This window comes from Rhipicephalus microplus, chromosome 3 (genome assembly GCF_043290135.1).
Source record: "Rhipicephalus microplus isolate Deutch F79 chromosome 3, USDA_Rmic, whole genome shotgun sequence".
Classification (NCBI taxonomy): Eukaryota; Metazoa; Arthropoda; class Arachnida; order Ixodida; family Ixodidae; genus Rhipicephalus; species Rhipicephalus microplus.
The window spans coordinates 106,616,523-106,636,965 of NC_134702.1; the positions used below are offsets into that span (position 1 = coordinate 106,616,523).

Sequence of the window (20,443 nt, forward strand, 5' to 3'; positions counted from 1 at the left end):
TAGGCGCGCCATGCGTGCACTTCTTGCTCGCTGGCTGTTAGTGTTCAGGTGTTCTGTGGCGGTGTGCGATCCTGATGGCGGACGGCGACATAAAGCGAAAAGCGCTGGACATTGCTACCAAGCGAGCCATATATCGCCGCCACCAAGACACCACGCAGCCTGATGTTGCCAGACACCGGTGTCCACACGCTCAAAGTGTGAAAAACTGCGAGTTGGTTAAAAAGTACGGCATGAGCAAGGCAACCATATCGAAGATCCTGAAAAACAAGGAAAAAATCATCAGTGCCAATGCCAACACGACGGAAATAAAGCGCTTGCGGAGGTTTACCTACGCGAACGTGGAGAACGCGGTGCTGAATTGGTTCGTCGACGCGCGGGCTTGAAACATTCCGGTAAGCGGTCCTATGATGCTGGCCAAAGCGAAAGACTTTGCATTCCTTTTGGACTTTGCCGACTTTTGCCACGGAAATGGTTAGCTACATCGCTTTAAAGTGCACCATAGCATTGTGTTCAAATCGATAGTTTATGAGGCGGCCTTGGCAAGCGACCAAGGTGTTGCCTCGTGGCTGGAAGCAAATCGAGGCACTATTTCCAGCTATGCGGAGCGAGACGTTTACAACGCAGAGGAAACTGCGCTATTTTATCAGACGCTACCAGAAAAAGCTCACGCCATGAAAGGCGACACGTGCACTGGCAGCAAATATTGCAAAGTGCGTGTCACAGCACTTTTGTGCACTAATATGGATGGCAGCAACCGGCACGTGCCCTTTGTAATCGGCAAATCGAAGCAGCCGCATTGCTTTCGGGGATATGTGCCTGTTCATTACAGACATAATGCCAAAGCGTGGATGACGCGCGATTTATTTGTAGAGTGGCTGCGCGAATTTGACCAAGACATACTCAAGCAAGGCAGGTGCGTGCTGCTTGTGGTCGACAACTGCTTTGCGTACTACGTACAAGTCTCGCTGATGGCAGCAACCCTGTTTTTCCTGCCGCCCAACACAATATCTAAGGTGCAAACGCTGGACTTGGGCATCATTCGTGCGTTCAGAAGTTATTATAGACGCCGCGTTGTGGAGCGCTTGCTCATAGCTGTTGACCGCCCGACAGCCAACCTGCCGCTACAGGTAACCTTGTACTCAGCTTTGGAGATGCTGAAGGCTTCTTGGACTGAGGTGACGGCTACATGCGTGCAAAACTGTTTCCGCAAGGCCGGCTTCGTTAACACCGGACCCGAGGCCGATTCCTGAAGCCCCCGAAGAGGACCAATCCACCGATTTGTGGCAGCGCGTCGTATACTCCGACTTGGGAAAGCGGGACATCTGCTGGGATGACTTGATTACGGCTGATGATGATGCCGACACTGCGGAGCCGTGCACGGAATCAGGTGACGACGACGAAACTTTGGAGCCAGCGACCACGAGCGTGCCTGTACCGATTTGATACAAAAAACGCCTCAGGCAGCTAGTATATGCCAAGGGCCTCGGCAAAAAACACTCGAGACGGTACTTATCACATCCGCGCTGTCGAAACAGACATGCATTACGAACGTTTTCACCAAAAAATAAATTTTTGGTTTTCACCTGCAACTCTTTAAAAGCTGTTTTTCATTTACAACAAACTTTGGGATATAACGAACAGATGCCACGTCACGCTCAGGTTCGTTGTAAGCGGGCTCGACTGTATACTCCTCCTCTGGATCGCAGTCTGAATGCGCTTGGAAGGTGGGCAGCATAATGCCCTCTCCGTGGAGAATGATGGCTCTCTCGAAATCAAGGTACAAGTGTAAAAATGCCTCTTGCACTAGAAAACATCATTTCTTAGCTATAAAACAGTCAGTACAAGAGTGTTCTGCGCTATGTTGTGCCTATCCTCGGGTGTGTATAATTATCAAACACTTACCTGAAAATCATTTGCTCCAGATAGGCCGCTTTATTATTAGTCACCTGATTAATTACCTATGTTTCCCATTAAAATCTAAAGTCTTATGTAACCAAGCAATGTCACTGCTCTTTCTTCAGCGTACTTACACCTGCAGCATGTGTAAATGAAACCATTCATCAAATCCCTGCTGTTCAAAATGGAGCAGTTTGCTAGTCATGTTGCACTTAAGTTCCAATCACTAACGAACGCGAATGAATAAAAGAAAGAACAAAAAGTGTTGCCAACCTTGAGGCTGAGCTTGTGGTTCTTTTCGTGCAGTGAGGTGACGAGCGCATGGAGATTCTTGTTCTCCATCTGCAGCTCTACGTTGGCCTGCCTAACTGCCTCATTCAGATCGGGCGCCCGACCAGTGTCCATTGCTGGCTCTCCATCTACATTTGAGAGAAGAAAAAAATTCCCAAGGACTTGATTTGATCGCACACATGGGAGCTATCAGCTTCTAAATGAACAAGCGCTGTAAAACACTTCAGCAATACTAACAACATTACTTTGGAAAATTTATTTGAGAACTTTGATGGAGTGAGTCATCTGTGTAAGTGGTGGCACCTGAAAAACTTGAGCTCTAACATCAACACTGAACCTAAGCATCAGTATTCATTGTAAACTTGCAGCCAAAAGTTTACCACGCAGGAGCACAACAGAACAGATAGACAGGATGGGCACTCGTTTGTGTTCCAGTGGGGTCGTGTTTTTGGCTCCAAATTTGTTATTGATACTATACGCGCAGCAACTTTCCCAACAAAGACTAGAACTGTGTCAGATCGTGGCGACTGCCTGGAACTGTGGGATGAACTGAGCAGCCCCCTTGGTTAACGATTTTCTGTACAATGAGACCAGCTGAACCTAAGTTGTAAAAACAATGTTCCGATGCTCCTGGGGCATTAATCCAATAGTTCAGACTGATCCGAGGTTCGTCGTTCGCTTCCTGTCATGCTATGTCTGGGGCAAGTCGGTTAATGTTAAACGCGCTACAGATGTATACAGTAAAATCTCGATGAAAGGAATCTCGAGGGACCACTAAAAATTATTCATTATTTTGAAAAGTCGCAGGGAAGATCTCACAAGTTTGCACAAAAATAGCCAATTCAACCCCGTGAGATGCCAACTTGTGCTATGTATACATCTGCGATCGTGTTATGATCTAATTTGTGCAAAATAACAAACACGAAGTATTACGGAACAAGTGCATGTTTATTTGAGCAAGAGAGCGACCCCTGCCTGATGGATGCAGCTCAACTGCTGCAAGACCAACTCTTAGGCGTGCGCATCCTTCTCACGCACTTCGAAGCATCAGCGTTGGGTACCGATTGTTTGCATTGGTTCAATTGCGCTACGTCCGCATCTTCTTTGCTCTCATTGTCTTTCATCTCCGCTTCTTTATCACAACGAATGGTATGAATCTTATCAGTCATCAGCGAAGCCGAGGTGCATACTTCGTCGACGCACCGTGCATAGTGTTCAAACGTTAGTGAAGTATGCGTGGGTAATCATCGGCGACTTCACTCTATAGGTCACTTTCGCGTGCATTTTTTATTGTCGGTGCATTTCTTCCGCAGCTAATAGTGAGCGTACAACCCCCAATCGAAAGGAGCGAAAACAGCCGAGCAACAAGCGTGCAGGTAAAGCTGCCCGACAAAAAAAAGGCAACGCAGCGAAGCCTGAAGTGAAAAACAAGTGCAGGCGATGGTGATGGAGATAGAGCTATCGCACATTTGAATAAGGCAGGCACATAGAGAAACACGCGGGCGTTCGATGATGCATGGCAGTGGCAAGTACGGAGCTGAGGATTGTTACCACAGTCGCGAGTAATTTTTTTAAATCTATTCGTCATTTTGAAGCATTGTGAAGATATAAAGGTGATAAAATTCGATACATTATTTTGAAACATTTGGTATTTTGAAATTCGTAGTAGTGAATTATTTTTGCTAATAAACCAATTGACATTTGGAGGGCAACATTTACAAAAGTCATTATATTGAAAATATTGTTAATCTGAGGTTCGCTGTGATATTTGACTAAGAAATTAGTGCAAAGACACACATAACATGTCGACATGAGCAAACTGTCAACTGCTTATTTTATGCAGTCAGTTATAAGAAAATTGTAATGACGCTAGCCGAATGCAATGACAGGCTAGCTGGTGCATATGAGTGGTTCACTCACAATCAAAGTAAGTACCGTATTTACTCGCATAATTTGTTCATTTTGTTTTTGAAATTTTAAGGCTCCGAGGAGGAAGTGCACAAATTACACGAGGATTTTGCGAACATATACAAAATAATGTGCAATTGTCCTAGCACACGCAGTATATACAAAAAAAAAAAAATAAACTGAACCACAAACAGAGAGTGCTAGTTTATTTAACAGAATTAACACGCCCTTTAAAAAGTCAGATCCGGTGATGCGGGGTCTAATCGGAATCACTGATCGAGAGGTCTGATAGGGAATTATTATCGCGGCTGCTGTCACCGCCTTCCCAAAGCGCATCACCCTCCGTTACGTCGAGCACATTCGACTGCCCCATTTTCTTGAAGCTCTGCTCGAGAATACAGGGAGAAACTATGCCCCACAACACAGCGATACCAGAAGACCTGAGCCTTTGCACGTAATTGATAAGGCCTCCTTCAATGGCAGGAAGCTTGTATTAACAAGCGTGCACTATTCTGCTTTCTCCCATACCAATTGTCACACAAGAACCTCAAACTGAAGTGCTTGGCAGCGGTACTGTTTCCGTTTTATTCGGCAATCTTTATAACAGCGAGCTTGAATTTTGCCGTATCTTGAATTATTGCAGCCCATCTCACCGGAGCTCGCATGTCTCCGACGCATGCCTCCAATGCAGAACATTGTTCGTGCCGTGACGCGACCGGGCATTCTCTCGGTGGTAGAGATGAAGAGATAAAGAGAGGCAAACGTTTGAGCAGTTCTAGCGACCTGTCAACAGGTTTGGTTGTTCAAGTACAGTATTCCAGGGACCCTTGTTTTAAGGAAAGTCCTCGGAAGAAGGGACTTTGCACTCACAGCCCCTTTGACTGTGCTCGCCTACTCGGCGAGGTGCATTCGCCCAAAGCATACGAAGGTCCAAAGTCTCTTCGAGCCCGTGCCGGCGAGCTTGCTCAGGCAGGTCACGGAGTGGCAAAATATGCTAGTAAGCACGGTAGTTCATTCCAGGGTAAGCAATGACATATTTCTCCACTCTTGCATTGTTTATTTATGCAGTGAAAGAAAGTTGATGCAAACACTGACTTGATCTCCTCATGACAAGTGACCCGCTGTGAGCATAGACTACGACAAGTGGCAAACTGGCAAGTTTGCCAAATGCACCCTCTGGATAAGATTAAAAAGACGTTGCAGCTACTAAGGAAGAGCAACAGCAGGAACCAGAAATACGTGTAAGATGTCGAACAAATTGCCAGAGCACAGAAAAAACACGCCCTGCATTCTTTAGCACTCCCAAGGAACGGCAATGGATGAGCAGCAGTAGAAAAGAAATACCTGGGCCAGGTGGTTCTTCCCCTTGGAGGGCCAGCATGACCTTGTGGTTCCTCTGCACCAGGCGGTCGAAGGCCTGCAACAGCTTGGCGATGGCACGGGTGGACACCTGCACCCGCTGGGCGAGCTTCTCATCAAGCTCCTCGCGGTCCCAGTGCAGCAGCATGCCCAGAAAGGACGTGGTGGCCTCCGCCTCATTGCGCTGCTCAGACTCGTCCCACGCCTCCGAGTCAAAGCGCTGCAGCAGGACGCGCAGGTCCTCATTCAGCTGGTTCCAGTACCTGCAGCGTCCACGGTCACCAGCGTCACTATACCCGCCTAGCCACAGACTCGGCTACGCGTGTGAGCACAGCGGGTCATAAAGCAAGAAAGATGATAGTGACGGTCATCACAGAGATTATAATACCACTCTTGTAGAACATATCTGCTGATTTTGAAACAGCAGAGAACTAGTGTTTCCTACTTCTCCACATACTGCTTAAACTTTGCTATATACCCATTTTCTCTTATTACTGAGCAAATATTCTGTTTTCGCTGTAATACCTGTGTTGCTATAACCCTCTCCATACCATAAGCAGTCTTCCTTTATAAGAGGCCTGTGAAATACTACAGATAAATAAATAAGAGCCTAATGCATAACATTAACAATAGAAGAAGAGACTACTCAACACATTGCAAGAAGGCAAAAGGTTTTATAGAAAATTATCTTTTCTGGGCTTATTCCCATTTATTATGGTAGTGGGTTTCTCTGTTCATGCAATCACTCGAACTGCCACGTTTTTATGATAATTTTATGCATCCTCTCACTTCTAGTGCTTTTGTAGTTTCCACTTTTGGTCATTTCTTTATGGCCTTGTACCTACTGTTTATTTATCTTTCAATGTCACTTCCCAGGATTTTTTATTCGTAAATATATCCTGTAATTGCTGTTCGTTTCCGTAATGCTGGTCATGCATGGGAAGTCCAAATTCAGTTTCTGACAGTAGGACCTTCTTTTTTTCTTTGAACACTTCGTGTAACGATGAACAACACTGATCACCAAGTAGAAAGGAGTGTCACCTGTTGACAACTGTGAGGACCCCTTCGTCGGAGGTTTGCCGTTTCTCCAACTGCTCCACGCGCGCACGCAGCTCACTCTCTTGCCGTATGCGTTGATCGAGGCGCTGTGCTAGCTTGCGATTTTGAAACTGCAGCGTCTTCATATCCATCTCCTCCTGCAAGGCGATGGCCACAGGTGCAAATGCATCAAATAGAAAAGAACTACCCCATTTGGAATGATTGCAGGCACTGTACGCTAAAGAGACATAAAAAGAAGAGTACAACTTAGACATAAGTGTAACCTGAGATATAAGTGTAAACTGAGACATAAGTGTAACCTTAAGAGACAGGGAGAGAGCAGAGTGGGCGAGGGAACAAACAGGGGTTAAGCTGAAATCAAGAAGAAGAAATGAACATGGGCCAGGCATGCAGCGCGTAGACAGGATAATCGCTGGTCACCGAGGGTAACTGACTTGATTCCAAGAGAAGGCAAACACGTAAGAGGGAGACAAAAATTTGGGTGAGCAGGTGAGGTCCATGAAGTTTGCAAATATAACGTTGGCAGCAGAAAGCACTGGACCGGGTCGATTGGCAGAACTTGAGAGAGGCCTCTGCCTCAAAGTGGGCACAGTCATGCTGATAATGATGACAACTTAAACTGGATAGGCAGCTTGTATTTCTGTACTGTGAGCGTGTCGGCACATCATTGTAAGCAGAGCCTTACAACAGTGCCACGGAAGCCAAAGTGAAGGTAGATGTATAATCTTACTGGTTTATAAAGAACCACAAACTGTATCATGTTCAAGTGTGAAAGAACATGGAGACGAAGCTGAGAATACACACAGGACAGGTGCTTAAATGCTGTGTGTATTCTCTGCTTCACCCCATGTTTTCTACTTCTTAAACATGAACAGATTCCAACTAGTCCACATAGCCGTGTTACCACAAAGCGTAATTTTACATGCACTTATTTATGAGTTGACTATGCTACTGCATGAAGCTTAACTTTCTCCCTGTATTTTAGTGCTCACTGCTAACAGCATGTACACAGTAATGTTTTTGGTGTTGAAATGATGCTCAAAAAAATATTCACATCATGCACACACTCTTGTTGAAGCCCTAAAATATGGTGAGAAGAGTGTAAGCTAAGTGAGGAAATCATCATATCACGCGTTTTATTTTATTTTTTTTTCAATTAGCAGCTGGTCAGTACAATTGCCTCGACTCGCCTTCTGGAAATAGCAAAATATGACAATTCCTTCCCTTCATGAGTTCATACAGTGAGAAAACACAACAAGGGTGGAGGATGTGACTGCATTTACGAACAACCTTTTGGCTCAAGGCTCCCTTTGTCTGCTACTGGACTTTGCTGAGCACAGATTCCACAGTTCAGAGAGGATGTCTGAGACGCACAGCTATGTGAAAACTGCCAAGCAAAAGCATTCGACCACAGATGTGGTTAGCAAGTCCTAGTTAACAACTACAAATAGTTGCTGGGGTGAGGGAACGGTCCCCATATATCTGGAGTGAAGCTAAGGTTGCGCCCTGATGGTCGTTACATGGCATTGACACAACTGCGATGACAGCTGTGGAACATTAGAATATATGACTGAATAACACAGCACACACATGTCGAGGACATTTAAGCTGCTGTTGAGGCAAGAGTATCATAAAAAGTTCCCCCAAGGCAAATGCAGTCATCTGTGCCAAATTAAGAAGTGTTAACCCACCAGACTGGTGTCAAAGAAGTATCGACACGATTTTGGGGTACCCCGAAAGAGGCATTTTTTACTTCCATAGCATGCACTATGAACGCATTCCAAACACCAAAGCCAAGAGACAGGCAGAAAATATTTTACCTTAATTTTTAAGTTTTTGTCATTCAGCTAGCCCCACGACAACAGACACGACAAGTCAACACAGTTCCATGGTTTTGTGAAATATGCATCCTGCATCCAGCCTAAATCGCCGGAATCGCTGTCAGAATCTTAGTTCGACAATTCTCTTGTCGTTGCTTAAAACCACATGCGATTGGAAGCAAACTGACAGCTGTTGCAAGTCGATCGCAAGTTGCTGTCCTGCCGTGATATCAGACTACCGTTTACAAGTCACAGCGGTATTAAAAATATATGTGACACATTTGAAAGCACTGTGACACTCTTTTTGGGGTTCTCATTTGAAGGTTCTTTTTAGCTTTTTAATACGAGTGTTTTATGCCTAGATCCACAACGGCTCCACTGACGTACTTTCGTAACGAAAGTTACGTTGAAAAATGCATACTAAGAGATTGCAAAGAAAAGAACTAGAAGGCAACCATCTGTCACACGGAATAGAACCACCAACCTCTCGATTCTCAGTGCGCGGTGCTAATCACTACGCCACAGAGCGTACGTTATCCGGCATACTAACGGCAAGCTATTTATACACACCATAAACCGTTTGGCAGTCCTGAGAGCTTCGAAACTTTAACGCATTTTCTTTGTTACCAGTGGCAAGATGGCACAACAGGCTCGCGTTGGGCGCACTCTAAGGGTCGTCGTCACCACGAAGCGCCGCCTCCACGGAGCATGGTTTCTCCTGCACACGCGCTTATCAGACTCGTAATTCGGGAGAGTATGAAAATCACTTCGCACATTGCGACGGCCGCGTTTATGAAAGGAGCGCGCTGCTGGCACACGGCGCAGGAAGAATTGTGGCAGCTGTTCGCGCTTGTCCTTTGTATTTTGCGCACTCGTTTCGTGCATCTTTGTTTCTGTTTGAACAGCGCATTTAGGTGTCGAGCTGTGACAGTTGTTAGTCCGTGCTTGTCCTGCATATGCCAATTTTGTGCGTGCTTTCTGCTTGAAGTGTGCACTGCAATTTTCGAGCTACTTGCCATTCTTAACCTTCCATTGATATCTGTCGCTGAAACAATCCACAACAAAGGCTCAACTACCTCCGTAAAGACACGTTTTGCTATTGTGTTATACCGATTCCTATATAGGGGTATCAGCCACATTCTTTATTTAGAGCAACAGCTCGGAATTGTGAAAAATTCGTGTCAGTACTGTTTTTAAGCAGCTCTGCTTACACAAACAGTGCCCCTACCAAGGAACCTACCTATGTGCGACACAATGCGTTGGCAGGCTAATTGGTATGAATCCGTAATGCTTTTTAGTTCAAAATGACAACACAAGAAAAATGACAGGGCACAATGCTTTGTCCTGTTGCCTGTCTTGTGTTCTTGTTTTGCACTGAAGAAAGCAGTATGGATCTGCCCATATACTCTTCTTTGTAATGCTCGCACAGGCAGTACACTACAAGGTGCTGCAGGTGTACCTACAGACATACAATGGGCCTCAGGATTGCTTCGTAGCTGTGTCATCCAGTTACTCTGTCTCTGAAGACAGTTGTACCCTACAAGGCATCCTTCTGACACACAACAGTACTGGCGATCTGGCTTTCTCGTGCTTCCTTCTACAAAGTTGTGCACCCGCTGCTTTCCCGTTTAATATTTGTCATACTGATGACGCACATACTGTTCGTTACCTGGGAGAATTTCGCATTGAAATTAACTCTTTACTGCCGAGTGTCACGAATTCGCGACATACCGAGAAAGTTCGAGCAAGCAAGTCACGAAATGCGTGCCCGCCATTTATGCCGACTGCCAAGTACCCCTGGAGAACGCAGCTTTCAGCATGAAAAGTCTAGCACCGTCTAGTGTAACGTACTCTATGCTATTCTTTTGTAGCTGATGAATGAGAGCGCGAAGCACATGCAACAGCTCTCACTTCTTCGTTCTTTCTAGCCTGGGTAATGTAAGTTCTACCTTCAATGATATTGTTTATTTGGTGTGTGCACACCCAAGGGTGGGACATGACATGTTATGTAGCTCTGAAATACATATTTTGCTGCAAGGTCCTGGCTTCTGTGGCATATGGAGAATTTGCGACATACCTAAAAGAATGCATTGAAGTTACATTTTAGATAATTGTACTATAGAATCAATTAAAGATTGCTACTTAAAGTTGGAAAATAACTTTTTTTTTTGTTTGGCTTTTTCATAATTCAAGCATTAAAGGGTTAAAGCAGGGGAAAGCACACAGTCCAGATGACGACTGCTGCTGTGCGACAAACAGGCCTCAAGGACCACAACTGCTGGAGAGCAGTAGCGGACAGGGGTTGTACTTGGCGAGCGTCCTTACCAGCGTGGAGACCTGTCCGATCCGGAAGGGTTCGAAGTGAACCTTCTTTGCCGAAGGGGCCGAGGAGGAAACCCCGGGGGAGTCCTGCGGGGCTGGCCGCTTGGAAGCCATCTTCGGTGGCTTCCGGCAGCCGCCGCCTCCCGGGCTCACCTCAGATATTTTGATAATCTGCAACACAGCAGCCAGAGGGAGGCATCCAAACATTTTATATTGATCGACGAGTGCCCTCAATTAGTGCAGGTGTCACAAAAGCAGATTTTCAGAAGATAAAAAATGCGCCACATCCAGTTATTAGTTGTGAAACACAACTACAGATTTAAATGCAGAATCGACACTGGTGATGAGTGGGGACGAACAGTTTTATTTATTGGCTGCTTTCACTATTAATTAGGAAAAAAACTGGTGTTTCTAACTTCTCTTTGTAGTAAGTGCTTCCTCAAAACACAAGCAAATATTGTTCAGCTCAGGCAATCTGAAATGTAGTGTAACAGATTGGTTGACCTGTCCTAAAGCATTCAAGGTCTTCAACTTTCATTCCATCTTACTTATCCATTGCATGAGATGTCAGCACTTCCATGACAGCCCACAGATGGTTGACTTCTTTAAAAAATAGGGCACCTATTCAAGGGGCTCAAGATCTTGTATGGTTTTGACAGTTCTTGACATTCTGAATTGGCAATTACTAATGGAGGGACTACGTAAGACAAACTACTCGGCAAGAACTGTGAAAATTGCCCTATAAAGCTGAGACATAGGAATTTGAGCAAACAGAGCTTTTATTTCCCATGAGTCTGTTCTGTGTTACCTTGAGTGCCCTTGCCTTAGGCTTGCAGGCACCGGGGATTTCCTGGCTTTTCAAAGATGCATTTCAGCTTAATTTTGGCACAGGTGCTCTTACAGAATAATGCACTTTTCATCTTCTATCCAGTCTACGATTCATATAGATTTTGTTATCCACTGATTACTCGTGTGCAAGAATGAGCCAGACAGCATTTCAAACTTAGAGGTCCTATTTTCTACACACGTAGCCCAGCACTCCCCCTTGTACTTCTACCAAGTCTGGCCCACTTCGATGCACCTCAACATGAACCAATGCAGCAGCAAAAATCAAATTTGAAATCTTTGTAGGTTTGACAAATGACACCTTTGAAAAATCAAAGCATATTGAGAGCCCTAAAACAGAATGAGAAGGTGACAAAGCCTTGTCACGAGAATAAGCTGGCTTTAGCATACACAACAGACCATCAATTCATATATCCAATGTTTAAGTCAAAACACAATTTGCAGTCTTCTGAAACACGACCGGGGTGCTTGAAGGAACCAGTCAAAAATGCCATAAATATAGGCGTGATTAACATCTAGAGATCTTCCCCGGCATTCAAAACAAAGCCTTCGACACCTCCGAACCATGTGCACTAACATTTTCATATCCTTAAACAGATATAATCGCAGATGGTCTGCAAGAGGCTTTTATAACATGGGTAGGTATGTTACGTTTTCATAAACGCTAAACAGAAGTAGGGCGACTATAGCAACAGAACGGTTACCAAGGTATGGCTATGCAACTGAGGAAGGCAGAGAGTCGTATGGAGTGACTAAGTCAGAAGTTTGCAGGAATAAAATGGATAAATCAGCTCTCACAAGATAGGGTGAACTGGAGATTTTCTGGCCCTTGTTAGGTCAGCATTGCCCTTCAGCCATCTTTCTTATTCTACTCCACACCTTAAAGAAAACTATGCAGAAGTTATGAAAGTGACCAAAGCAGTATGATCATGGGGCCCTTACTCCACGTGTTTAACAGCCTGCCACGTTTTGATGCTTACTACAGAATAACGACTCATTGCGTAAGATTGAATAGCACGCTAGTGGTGCACATTTACGTTTTCTGCATGCAGCTTACTACATTTTGGTTGCACTCGAAATCAGAGCAACAATTGCTCTACACAGAAATTTGCCATCCTGCTCATTGGGGAAAATGGGTTTTGAAGTTTTGTCTGCCTAACAATGATATGATCATGAGTTGCACTTTAGAGAAGGAATATACATTAATTTTATACATCCGAAGTTCAACAGCATGCAACTAAATCTGAGTACGGGTGCTACTGCATTTTGGTCCCATCGAAAGGCAGCCACCAGGACCGGGAATCGAACCCATAAGCTTTGCAACACAACACAGCTATGAGCCTCTAAGCAACTGCAGTGCGTTGGTAGGAAAGTTCAGAACTTCAATGTTCTTTGTGTAACAAATACGCGAAAGTTATTTTGGCTGCAGCAAGTTTCTAAGGCCTGACGAAGTAACTGTACAGCATTAAGAACAATAACAAATGAGGAGGTCAGCGATTGTTTATTTTATGGAATTTGCAGTGCAAGCAAGCAAATGCCAAAGGAAGGGTAACGCCCTCTTCACTTTCTTTTTTTCAATGTTTTCTTTTTCGGCCCTTATGCGCTTGCACTGCAGATTCTGTAAAATGCACAGTAAACAAACTCGCCAACATTGCCGTTCGCCATTAGTGCTTGGCCTGTCTGTCTCCCCTTTTCGGCACTGCACAGCTTTCTATAATGTAATAAATACATCACATTGGATTATGCATACCTATATCTTTCATTCACACGTGAAGCATTACATATTTTTCGGCCTTGTCAATGGGTGGGGCGAGAGGTCCCATTAGCCTCTGTCCCCGGTGCACGAACAGGATTACACAATTTTGCCTTGACTTAATTCATAGTGTTTGTTTTCTCCGATCTTCAGAATGATTGAATGCAAGCAAGAGATGATACATCTTTCCAATTATGCCACGGCCTAGTTCTGAACCTTTCACTGAAAATTGGCCTTACGTATACTTAAGCGAAATCCCCACCTTTTTGGTTCAATACTGCATCAGCAGCCAGCCAGGGATGCCCTGGGAGAGACATTAAAACATGCAGCAAAAAACTAGTTAGTTATAGTAAGTCATGCACAGCTGCTGCAAGCTTATGCAACGATCAGTACACTAGAAAGATACCACTGACAGATCTCTTCACTCTGCAGTACTCTTTGAAGTTATGGACAATTAGGCAAATCGTGTCAATCAAAACTATGATTTTCTTCCTACAACGCCCAGAGCTCCTCAGTTTCACTCTCATCTCAATGCACAGTGCAGAGGGAAGCAATCCGTGCTAATGAGAAAACCAATTAGCATTATTCAAGGCCGCGGTAACCCATGGTGCGCTAGCAGCTCAGCTTACGAGCACGATTCGCGATTGCAGCCGATTTTCACCACTGCGTGTCGCAAGAACGTCAAGTTACGTTGGTTCACTATAACGTAACGCTGCGACCTCTTACCTGTTCTCGCGGACAGCCATTTAGGATTTCCAGCGATCCTTACTAGTGACCTCGTTTTCGGCCTTTTGGCCGCGTGTTTCCTCTTCCTATTAAGCAGTACGTCCTTGGTAACCTAAAACGCGCCCCGAGGTACGGAACATCGGCCTACGTTTCCGCTAAGTCCACAGATGTAGCGCTCTCGCACGTCCGTCTAAACTACGAAGCGAAACCTCGCATATGCTTGGCTCGTCAACGGCGTACACCACTCCTACCCTAAATAGGCTCACGGGCCACTTATAGAACCGGCCGTAAGCTTGGTGACAGTGTTTCATCGCGCTAAAATTCGATAATTTCGCAAAATATTACGAGTAAACGGCGAAGCGCAGACGGCTGGAAGTCGGCTGGCCTCCATCGCAAACCCTGACAATGCCAGCGCCTGTCAAGGGAGATCGCTCGCGATGGGAGAATTTCTTTCCTGTTTAAGGCACCGTCGAGTTTGCCCGTGGCGCATTTGCCGATCGACCTGTCCGACAGCTTTTCCTGCCACCGCCTTGTCTTTAGCCCTGTCTGTTGTCAAGCGATATCCATTAGGGCTAAACCTTACGCTCTGCCTAGACTTTCTCGGGCGACGCAAGCTTCTCGAAATCGCCGATGCAGTATGTTTTGAGCCAGACGACGTTGACACATAGGCGGGATAATTGCCGCGCTTATCACTCGACTCTCGCGATATGCGCTTGCCTATGCGACACCTGTAGAGGTAGCCCGTCGGTTCTTTTTACCTTAAACGCTAGTTACCTTTTTGTGGTGTTTCTGAGGCGACTGCGGCAAGCCGATGAACTCTACATTACACGCAGTCGCAGCGCGTTTACAGCACAAACCAAAAATAAAATGGCCGCGACCGAGACTCCTCTGGCGGCTCGAAAGAAAGTACGCAGCGTGAACAAATACTTCGTCTGGCAGCATTGGTTTCGAAACCATCGCAGTGGTTTGTGCCATAGCTCCGTAGCTCCTTGTCAGTCTATGCCAGCTCTGCGCTGAGAAAAACGTTCTCGCCATCAAAATTACTTCGGCCAAGTTTAGTCTTAAGCAGAGTGAGCCAGAGTCCCTGTAGGATCTGCCTGCACTGATTGCCGGAGTATAATACGTCTTTAGAAATCATGAAAATAATAGTTATTGGGCCTTGTCAGGTGAGCAGCCGTATTTGTTGATATACGCGTTGCCCGTGGCAACGTCTTTCGTGCGCCCGCTTTACTTCGTAGAAACTCCAAAACTTTTCGAAGCTTAAGCGACTTTTGAAACGTTTCACGCCTTTTCTTTTTTCAGTCTGGTAAGACGGCCATTTCCAACTATCTGGCTGAGGCGACGGAGAACTCTTCCGGGCAGTACCAGCCCACAAAGGGCGTGCGGTGAATATTCCGTATTGCTCTAAACTTTAAAGATGCATACGCGCGCGTTGAATATTGAAATGGTTGTTTGGACAGACAGCCGGTCCTGAACATGCTGTTTCAGGATCCTGGAATTTGAGAGCCCGCAGATCTTGGTAAAAGGACGACAATTAAACCATAACACCGGTCGAACTTTGGGACTGCAGCGGGGACCAGAAGTAATTAGCGTTGCTCTAGCAACTTTATCTCATATTATCGTACAATATAAATGACCCAACGTAACGTTAAAGGTGCTTTACACTTCCACATAAACGTATCAGCTATGGAAAATTTGTCAATCTCTCGGGAACATCAATTTCGATCGTAGGGCACCTATCTAAAAAAAATCTGATTATTATAATTAAATCCCGCTTGAATATCTGCAACAGCTATTGTCGTGCAGGTACGAGAACTGCTGGCCCGCGTTTGCTAAAGATGTACAAGGCATTATATTTGTCTACTCATCAGACCAAAAGAATGTGTCAACGACGCTTGACGTATGGTGAGCATTATTCCTGCGGGCGCGCACGCTGCTGAGCTTGCGAAATTGCGAGGAACCGTGACATTACCCGTTTTGCATATATGTTTGCCGTGCAGGTACAACAACTTTGTTCAATCGCAAGGCGTGAAGGACTCCCAGTGCGTCGTGTTTTGCCACCGAAAGTCCAGCGATCGCCCCGCGGGAAACCCTTCTCAACTGTCGCACTTGTTCGCCCTGGTCACTTGGGTGTCGACGAGCATAGAGGACACTGATGACGGCGGTAAAGGCGGAGAGCAGACGCGACACGAGTTCAACAGGTTTCTTGAACGGCTGTCGAATGAGTTGAATGAAAGGCACGACCAGGAAGAGCTCTCCATCATCGGGCAGGCCTGAACATGCTTCGGTTAAATAAAAAACAAAATCGTGCATCTTTATCCCAAATACTTCGCCAATAAACATTTTAAAACATAGTACTCATTGCGTGCAAAAACACCAAAATATTCATAGGACTCCAAGCAGATTTTCAAGGCTGGGGGCTGTATACGTGTCAAAACACGCTAAGGCCACTGCCCTGTTATGACAGCTATCATCATCAATAAATGTACTTTTTTTTTACAAAAGTCAGGCCAAGACAAGCCTTTCTTAGAGCTTACAAAAGTTCCGAAACTTGTTAGTGCGGGAACTTTCCGTCGATAGCTCTTTCCTCGTTGCTGCGATACGCGCGGCTGGACATTTTTTTTTTTTTTTTGTAACCTCACAGTTCATTGCTGTCCCCGACTGCAGACGCAAAGCTGTGCTACAATGCACTCTTTACAAGCATTGAGGTTATCGCGCCACTTTCGAGCACGGCTGCCTCAAACTCTGCTTCCTTGGGCGGATTCACAAGGAGGAGTCCGATGTTGTGCGACGCTCTTCACCGAACAACACGATGAGCTTCGACGGAGCGTTCGAAAGGTAACAAAGAGAAGCCCCTGTCTTTTCCCCTTTCCTTGTCTCCGTAGTTTCCTTTCGGGTGTAGCCTGCCTAGTGCTTACCAAGGCACCGGGCAACTACGTATCGGAGCAGCGTATATATCCGCGATAAGGAAGCTGCTACTTGTGTTTCGTTGACGTTGCATTCGCGCGAAGCTGTCATCGCTTGTGTGTGGGCCATCTCTACTCGTTGGCGTTGCGGAGCCATGCTGGCATCTCGATAACGACTGCTCACGCGAAGGTCGCGCGTTCGATCCCCACCGCGGCGGTCACTTTTCGGTGGAGGCGAAATGGTAGAAGCCTGTGTACTGGGCGATCTCAGTGCCCGTTAAATAGCCCCGGATGTGCGAAAGTTTCCGAAGCCCTCTACCATGGTGTGCCTAATCATACCGTGGTTTTGCCACGCAAAACCCCGCGTATTGCGTTATTAAAATAACGCGCATGTTGTTGCCAAATAAAAAAAATCATTGGCAAAAGGACAACGTGCTGCGACTTGTGTCAAGATCGCGTAATGCAGCGGTTCGATAACTGCGTCATGTATGGTTACGACTTCAATGCCGTTTTCTTTTTAACAGCGCGAAGTTGTTTAAGGTTGACGTTAATTCCTGCTGAGCAGAGCTCCTAGCCGGTGCGTGCCACATATACCCCCCCCCCCCCCCACCACCACCACCACAAAAAAAAAAAAAACAATGGAGCTACTGGTACGCTTGGTGATAAACAAATCCGTGCATTCTCCCAAAGAAGAAGCTGCCCTTGGAGTACGTCAGTGGGAATTGAGAATTGGCCGATAGTGGCAAAACTACTGTAAAGCCAAGTCAAGCAATGAATGAAAAAAATAATAATAGGGGACCCTTAAGTTTTGCCTTTAAGAGTTGAATGCGATAGTGATATCCTGTCCCTAGTGCATACTAAAACCACTTACTGCATACCTTTTATTCTGTGATGTTACTTGAGACGTTCAAATTGTGGATTACTAAAATGTAATCAATGATCTTGAAAGGGTCTTGTGTCAGTGAAGCTTTCGCACAAGTGGCTGTAATCTGTGTAATGGGTAGCATGCTTTAAACTACGAGCAAATTATGTGCATGAAACGTTTAACTTGCTATGCATGCACTACGTGGTCTTAAGGGAATACGTGCGCAGTAAGGTGTGTGGCTTTTGTAATGGGTGGCCCGCTTTAAACCACGAAGTCTTTATGACAAATTTTGCGTTCTGGCTCCGGGTGGCAATGTATGCTTGTACCATGCAATATTACTGCGATTTTACATGTAGTATTGTGAAGCCTGTATGCAGGGCACGTGTGTTTGTAAGCATGAAAGTTATTTACGCTGCACTTCTAATCAGACACATGGCTGTGTAGCACATCTGCCTGCCAAGCAAGCAGCCAGGGTTTGATCCTCACTCAGACCCGTAAATTTTTATCATTTATTTTATTTGCATCTTTCTGGATTTCTCAGCCATGCACAAGATGATTTCTCGCTCACAACCAACCAAACCCACACCGGAATTTCCGTGAAATGAGCTTTTTAACTCTATCACGTTAATAACAATGTGATGCCACCAGCTGCCCCACTTAACGAGTCTTCACGATGATGGAAAATGAAAGTGCAAACAAAAGTTCTTAACTGTGTCAATCACCAGAATGTTTGTCTTTTTTTCACTTATTAAGTGCAATTAATATTATCTTCAAAAGTTCAAGATCTGTTGCAGGAACATTTTTTTATATGCTTTCTATATAGCTGCCTACTTGAAGCGTGTCTTTAAAAAAGGTTGTTTAGGTTTTAAAGGTGGTCGGTGAACTCTGTGGAATCCAAGGGCATGCCGATGATTAGAAATTGACAAACAACCCACAAGTACTGCAGTGTTCTGTATCAATGCAACACTGCATCCTGCTTTCATAACTGTTGTGATGGCCGTGAGTTGTGAATGCAAGTGAAGATCTTGGGGGTTTTTTTACAGGACGTATGGAGCTGATAAGTGGAGAAAAGGAAGGTGAGGTAATGGTGTTGCCTGCACATGTAATTTATTGTGACGTATCTAGCTTTGCCAACATTTGTGGCTCGTATGGGGCACAGCTGGCCGGGTTGTACTAGCTCAGGCCGACCTACCCTTAATTGATAAAGTAAATTGGAGCACATTCCGTGCATGTACCCACTGAAAAGTATCGCTGCCAGCTGCGTATGCACAACACAAACTGTCCCCATTCACACAACATGTGTGACATGTGCACTTGGGCTCATTGAGGCCACGGCCATTAAAACAAAAAATCGCAAAAAGCAATGCTGTCAGAGCCAGGAATTTAGTAGTTTCACGGGCTACCTTACTTTTTTTTGGCCGTAGCGACATTTTAATCTGACCTTGGCACAGCATAGTGTGTAGCAGCTGTCAAAATTTTTTATCCTCTGTTAGCCAGTGCCCCAACATATCGGGCAAAAAAAATCCCCCCCCCCCCCTTTTATTTTCCCACTGCTCGTCCTTAATGAAGTTTTTCATTAATCTATCACACTGCTCATAACACAAACCTGCATGCCTGCCTCACTTTAATAAGTGATAAAACTGCGTTATAATAAGATGGCCAATAGTTTTTCTTCTCACTACTCTACTAGGTGGCATGTGTGTCTGCCATAACCCCTTTTTGTTCTTGCCATGCTTGCTATTGCATGTAAGATACTGTCAACCTCGTGCATAGCGTCATTACGGCGAGAGTGTCACATTGCATGTAGCATTTACACACACATACACACACGTGCACAAAAGCCTTTCTTCAATAGCCCATAGGGAAATTGATAACCAGCATCAGAAAAATAAGAAACAGTGTTATTGAAATAAAAATTGGCAAATAAGTGTTCACTATTCCTTTCGTCCACCGATGTCCTTGGGCATCAGCATAATAATGCAGTTATTTAATTGCACTTACTATCACTGTTCTAATTCTGAGCTGAAATCTGTTGAATTGCACTGTACCTTGCTTGTGCACCATTCTTAGTTTAATTGACTTCTTCATAAATTAGGCATCATAACATCTTGTGCTAAACTAACCCTGCATCACATAAATGTTACAGATTTTGTTTGATCCATCTTTTATTGTGCCTGCTGTATAATGTGTGTTTACTGTTGTAAGTACTTGGTACAACTTGCATGGTCATCGGCAAGATTTCTTGTTGAGGGGTGCAAAACAGTGTTGCATCGAGGCTGGTGGAGGAGGAAACACCAGAGAAGGCTGGTGAGATTTGAGGGGGGCAAGTGCCCTTTTTGCACCCCCCTGCTGACACCCATAGCAACTTGGGGATACACTCAAACGCGCTTCCACCCAAGAAGCACACACACACTACATGGAGCGCTCGTTTGGTGTGCGTTTCTACAGCAAAAGCGTGTGTGAGTGTTTCAGGGGATTGCTGAGTTGCCACGAGTACTTGCAATATGACTAGTTACAAACAAGCCCAACAAGTTTTGGTACATTTGATTTTGTTTCTGTGTTTCCCATTTTTCAAAAACTTCTTGTCCAATATACCTGGGTAAAATCATAAAAAAGGGATTTCAGTATATTCAAGTAAAAAAAAAAGTTGTGGCAGCTTCACACTATTGGTGCCAAGCCTGAAGGAAAATAG

The 20,443-nt window shown here is 45.1% G+C and overlaps 3 protein-coding genes across 8 annotated transcripts in view; 2 read left to right on the forward strand and 1 right to left on the reverse strand.

The window, feature by feature from the left end:
* Positions 1-14,980, reverse strand: part of Bre1 (E3 ubiquitin-protein ligase Bre1) — a 35,008-nt gene extending 20,028 nt beyond the window's left edge. For 2 of the 5 annotated variants that reach the window (XM_037422865.2, XM_075890108.1), the window contains exons 1-5: positions 14,755-14,980; positions 10,659-10,826; positions 6,496-6,650; positions 5,440-5,717; positions 2,170-2,315 (exon numbers count right to left, since the gene is read on the reverse strand). In XM_037422865.2, coding sequence (XP_037278762.2) covers positions 2,170-2,315; positions 5,440-5,717; positions 6,496-6,650; positions 10,659-10,826; positions 14,755-14,955 — 948 coding nt within the window. In that variant the 5' untranslated portion in view covers positions 14,956-14,980. Of the gene's footprint in view, positions 1-2,169; positions 2,316-5,439; positions 5,718-6,495; positions 6,651-10,658; positions 10,827-13,516; positions 13,559-13,980 lie in introns of all 5 variants that reach the window. The other 3 variants (XM_037422840.2, XM_037422850.2, XM_037422857.2) reach the window with 3 other exon arrangements.
* A 106-nt stretch (positions 14,981-15,086) lies between these two features.
* Positions 15,087-16,337, forward strand: LOC119159542 (intraflagellar transport protein 22 homolog; the record flags this gene model as incomplete). Its single annotated transcript, XM_037412346.2, is given in 6 exon segments — positions 15,087-15,146; positions 15,283-15,365; positions 15,469-15,514; positions 15,516-15,562; positions 15,787-15,885; positions 15,981-16,337. Coding segments are annotated over 6 exon segments (612 nt in total), but the record flags the coding sequence as incomplete, so codon positions are not given.
* A 159-nt stretch (positions 16,338-16,496) lies between these two features.
* Positions 16,497-20,443, forward strand: part of LOC119171958 (putative acyl-CoA dehydrogenase 6) — a 46,010-nt gene continuing 42,063 nt past the window's right edge. The window contains exons 1-2 of one of the 2 annotated variants that reach the window (XM_075890109.1): positions 16,680-16,818; positions 18,795-18,827. Coding sequence is in view for 1 of the 2 variants with exons in the window: in XM_037422875.2 (XP_037278772.2) it covers positions 16,666-16,818 (153 nt within the window). In the remaining variant the exon portion in view is untranslated. Of the gene's footprint in view, positions 16,819-18,794; positions 18,828-20,443 lie in introns of both variants that reach the window. The other variant, XM_037422875.2, reaches the window with a different exon arrangement.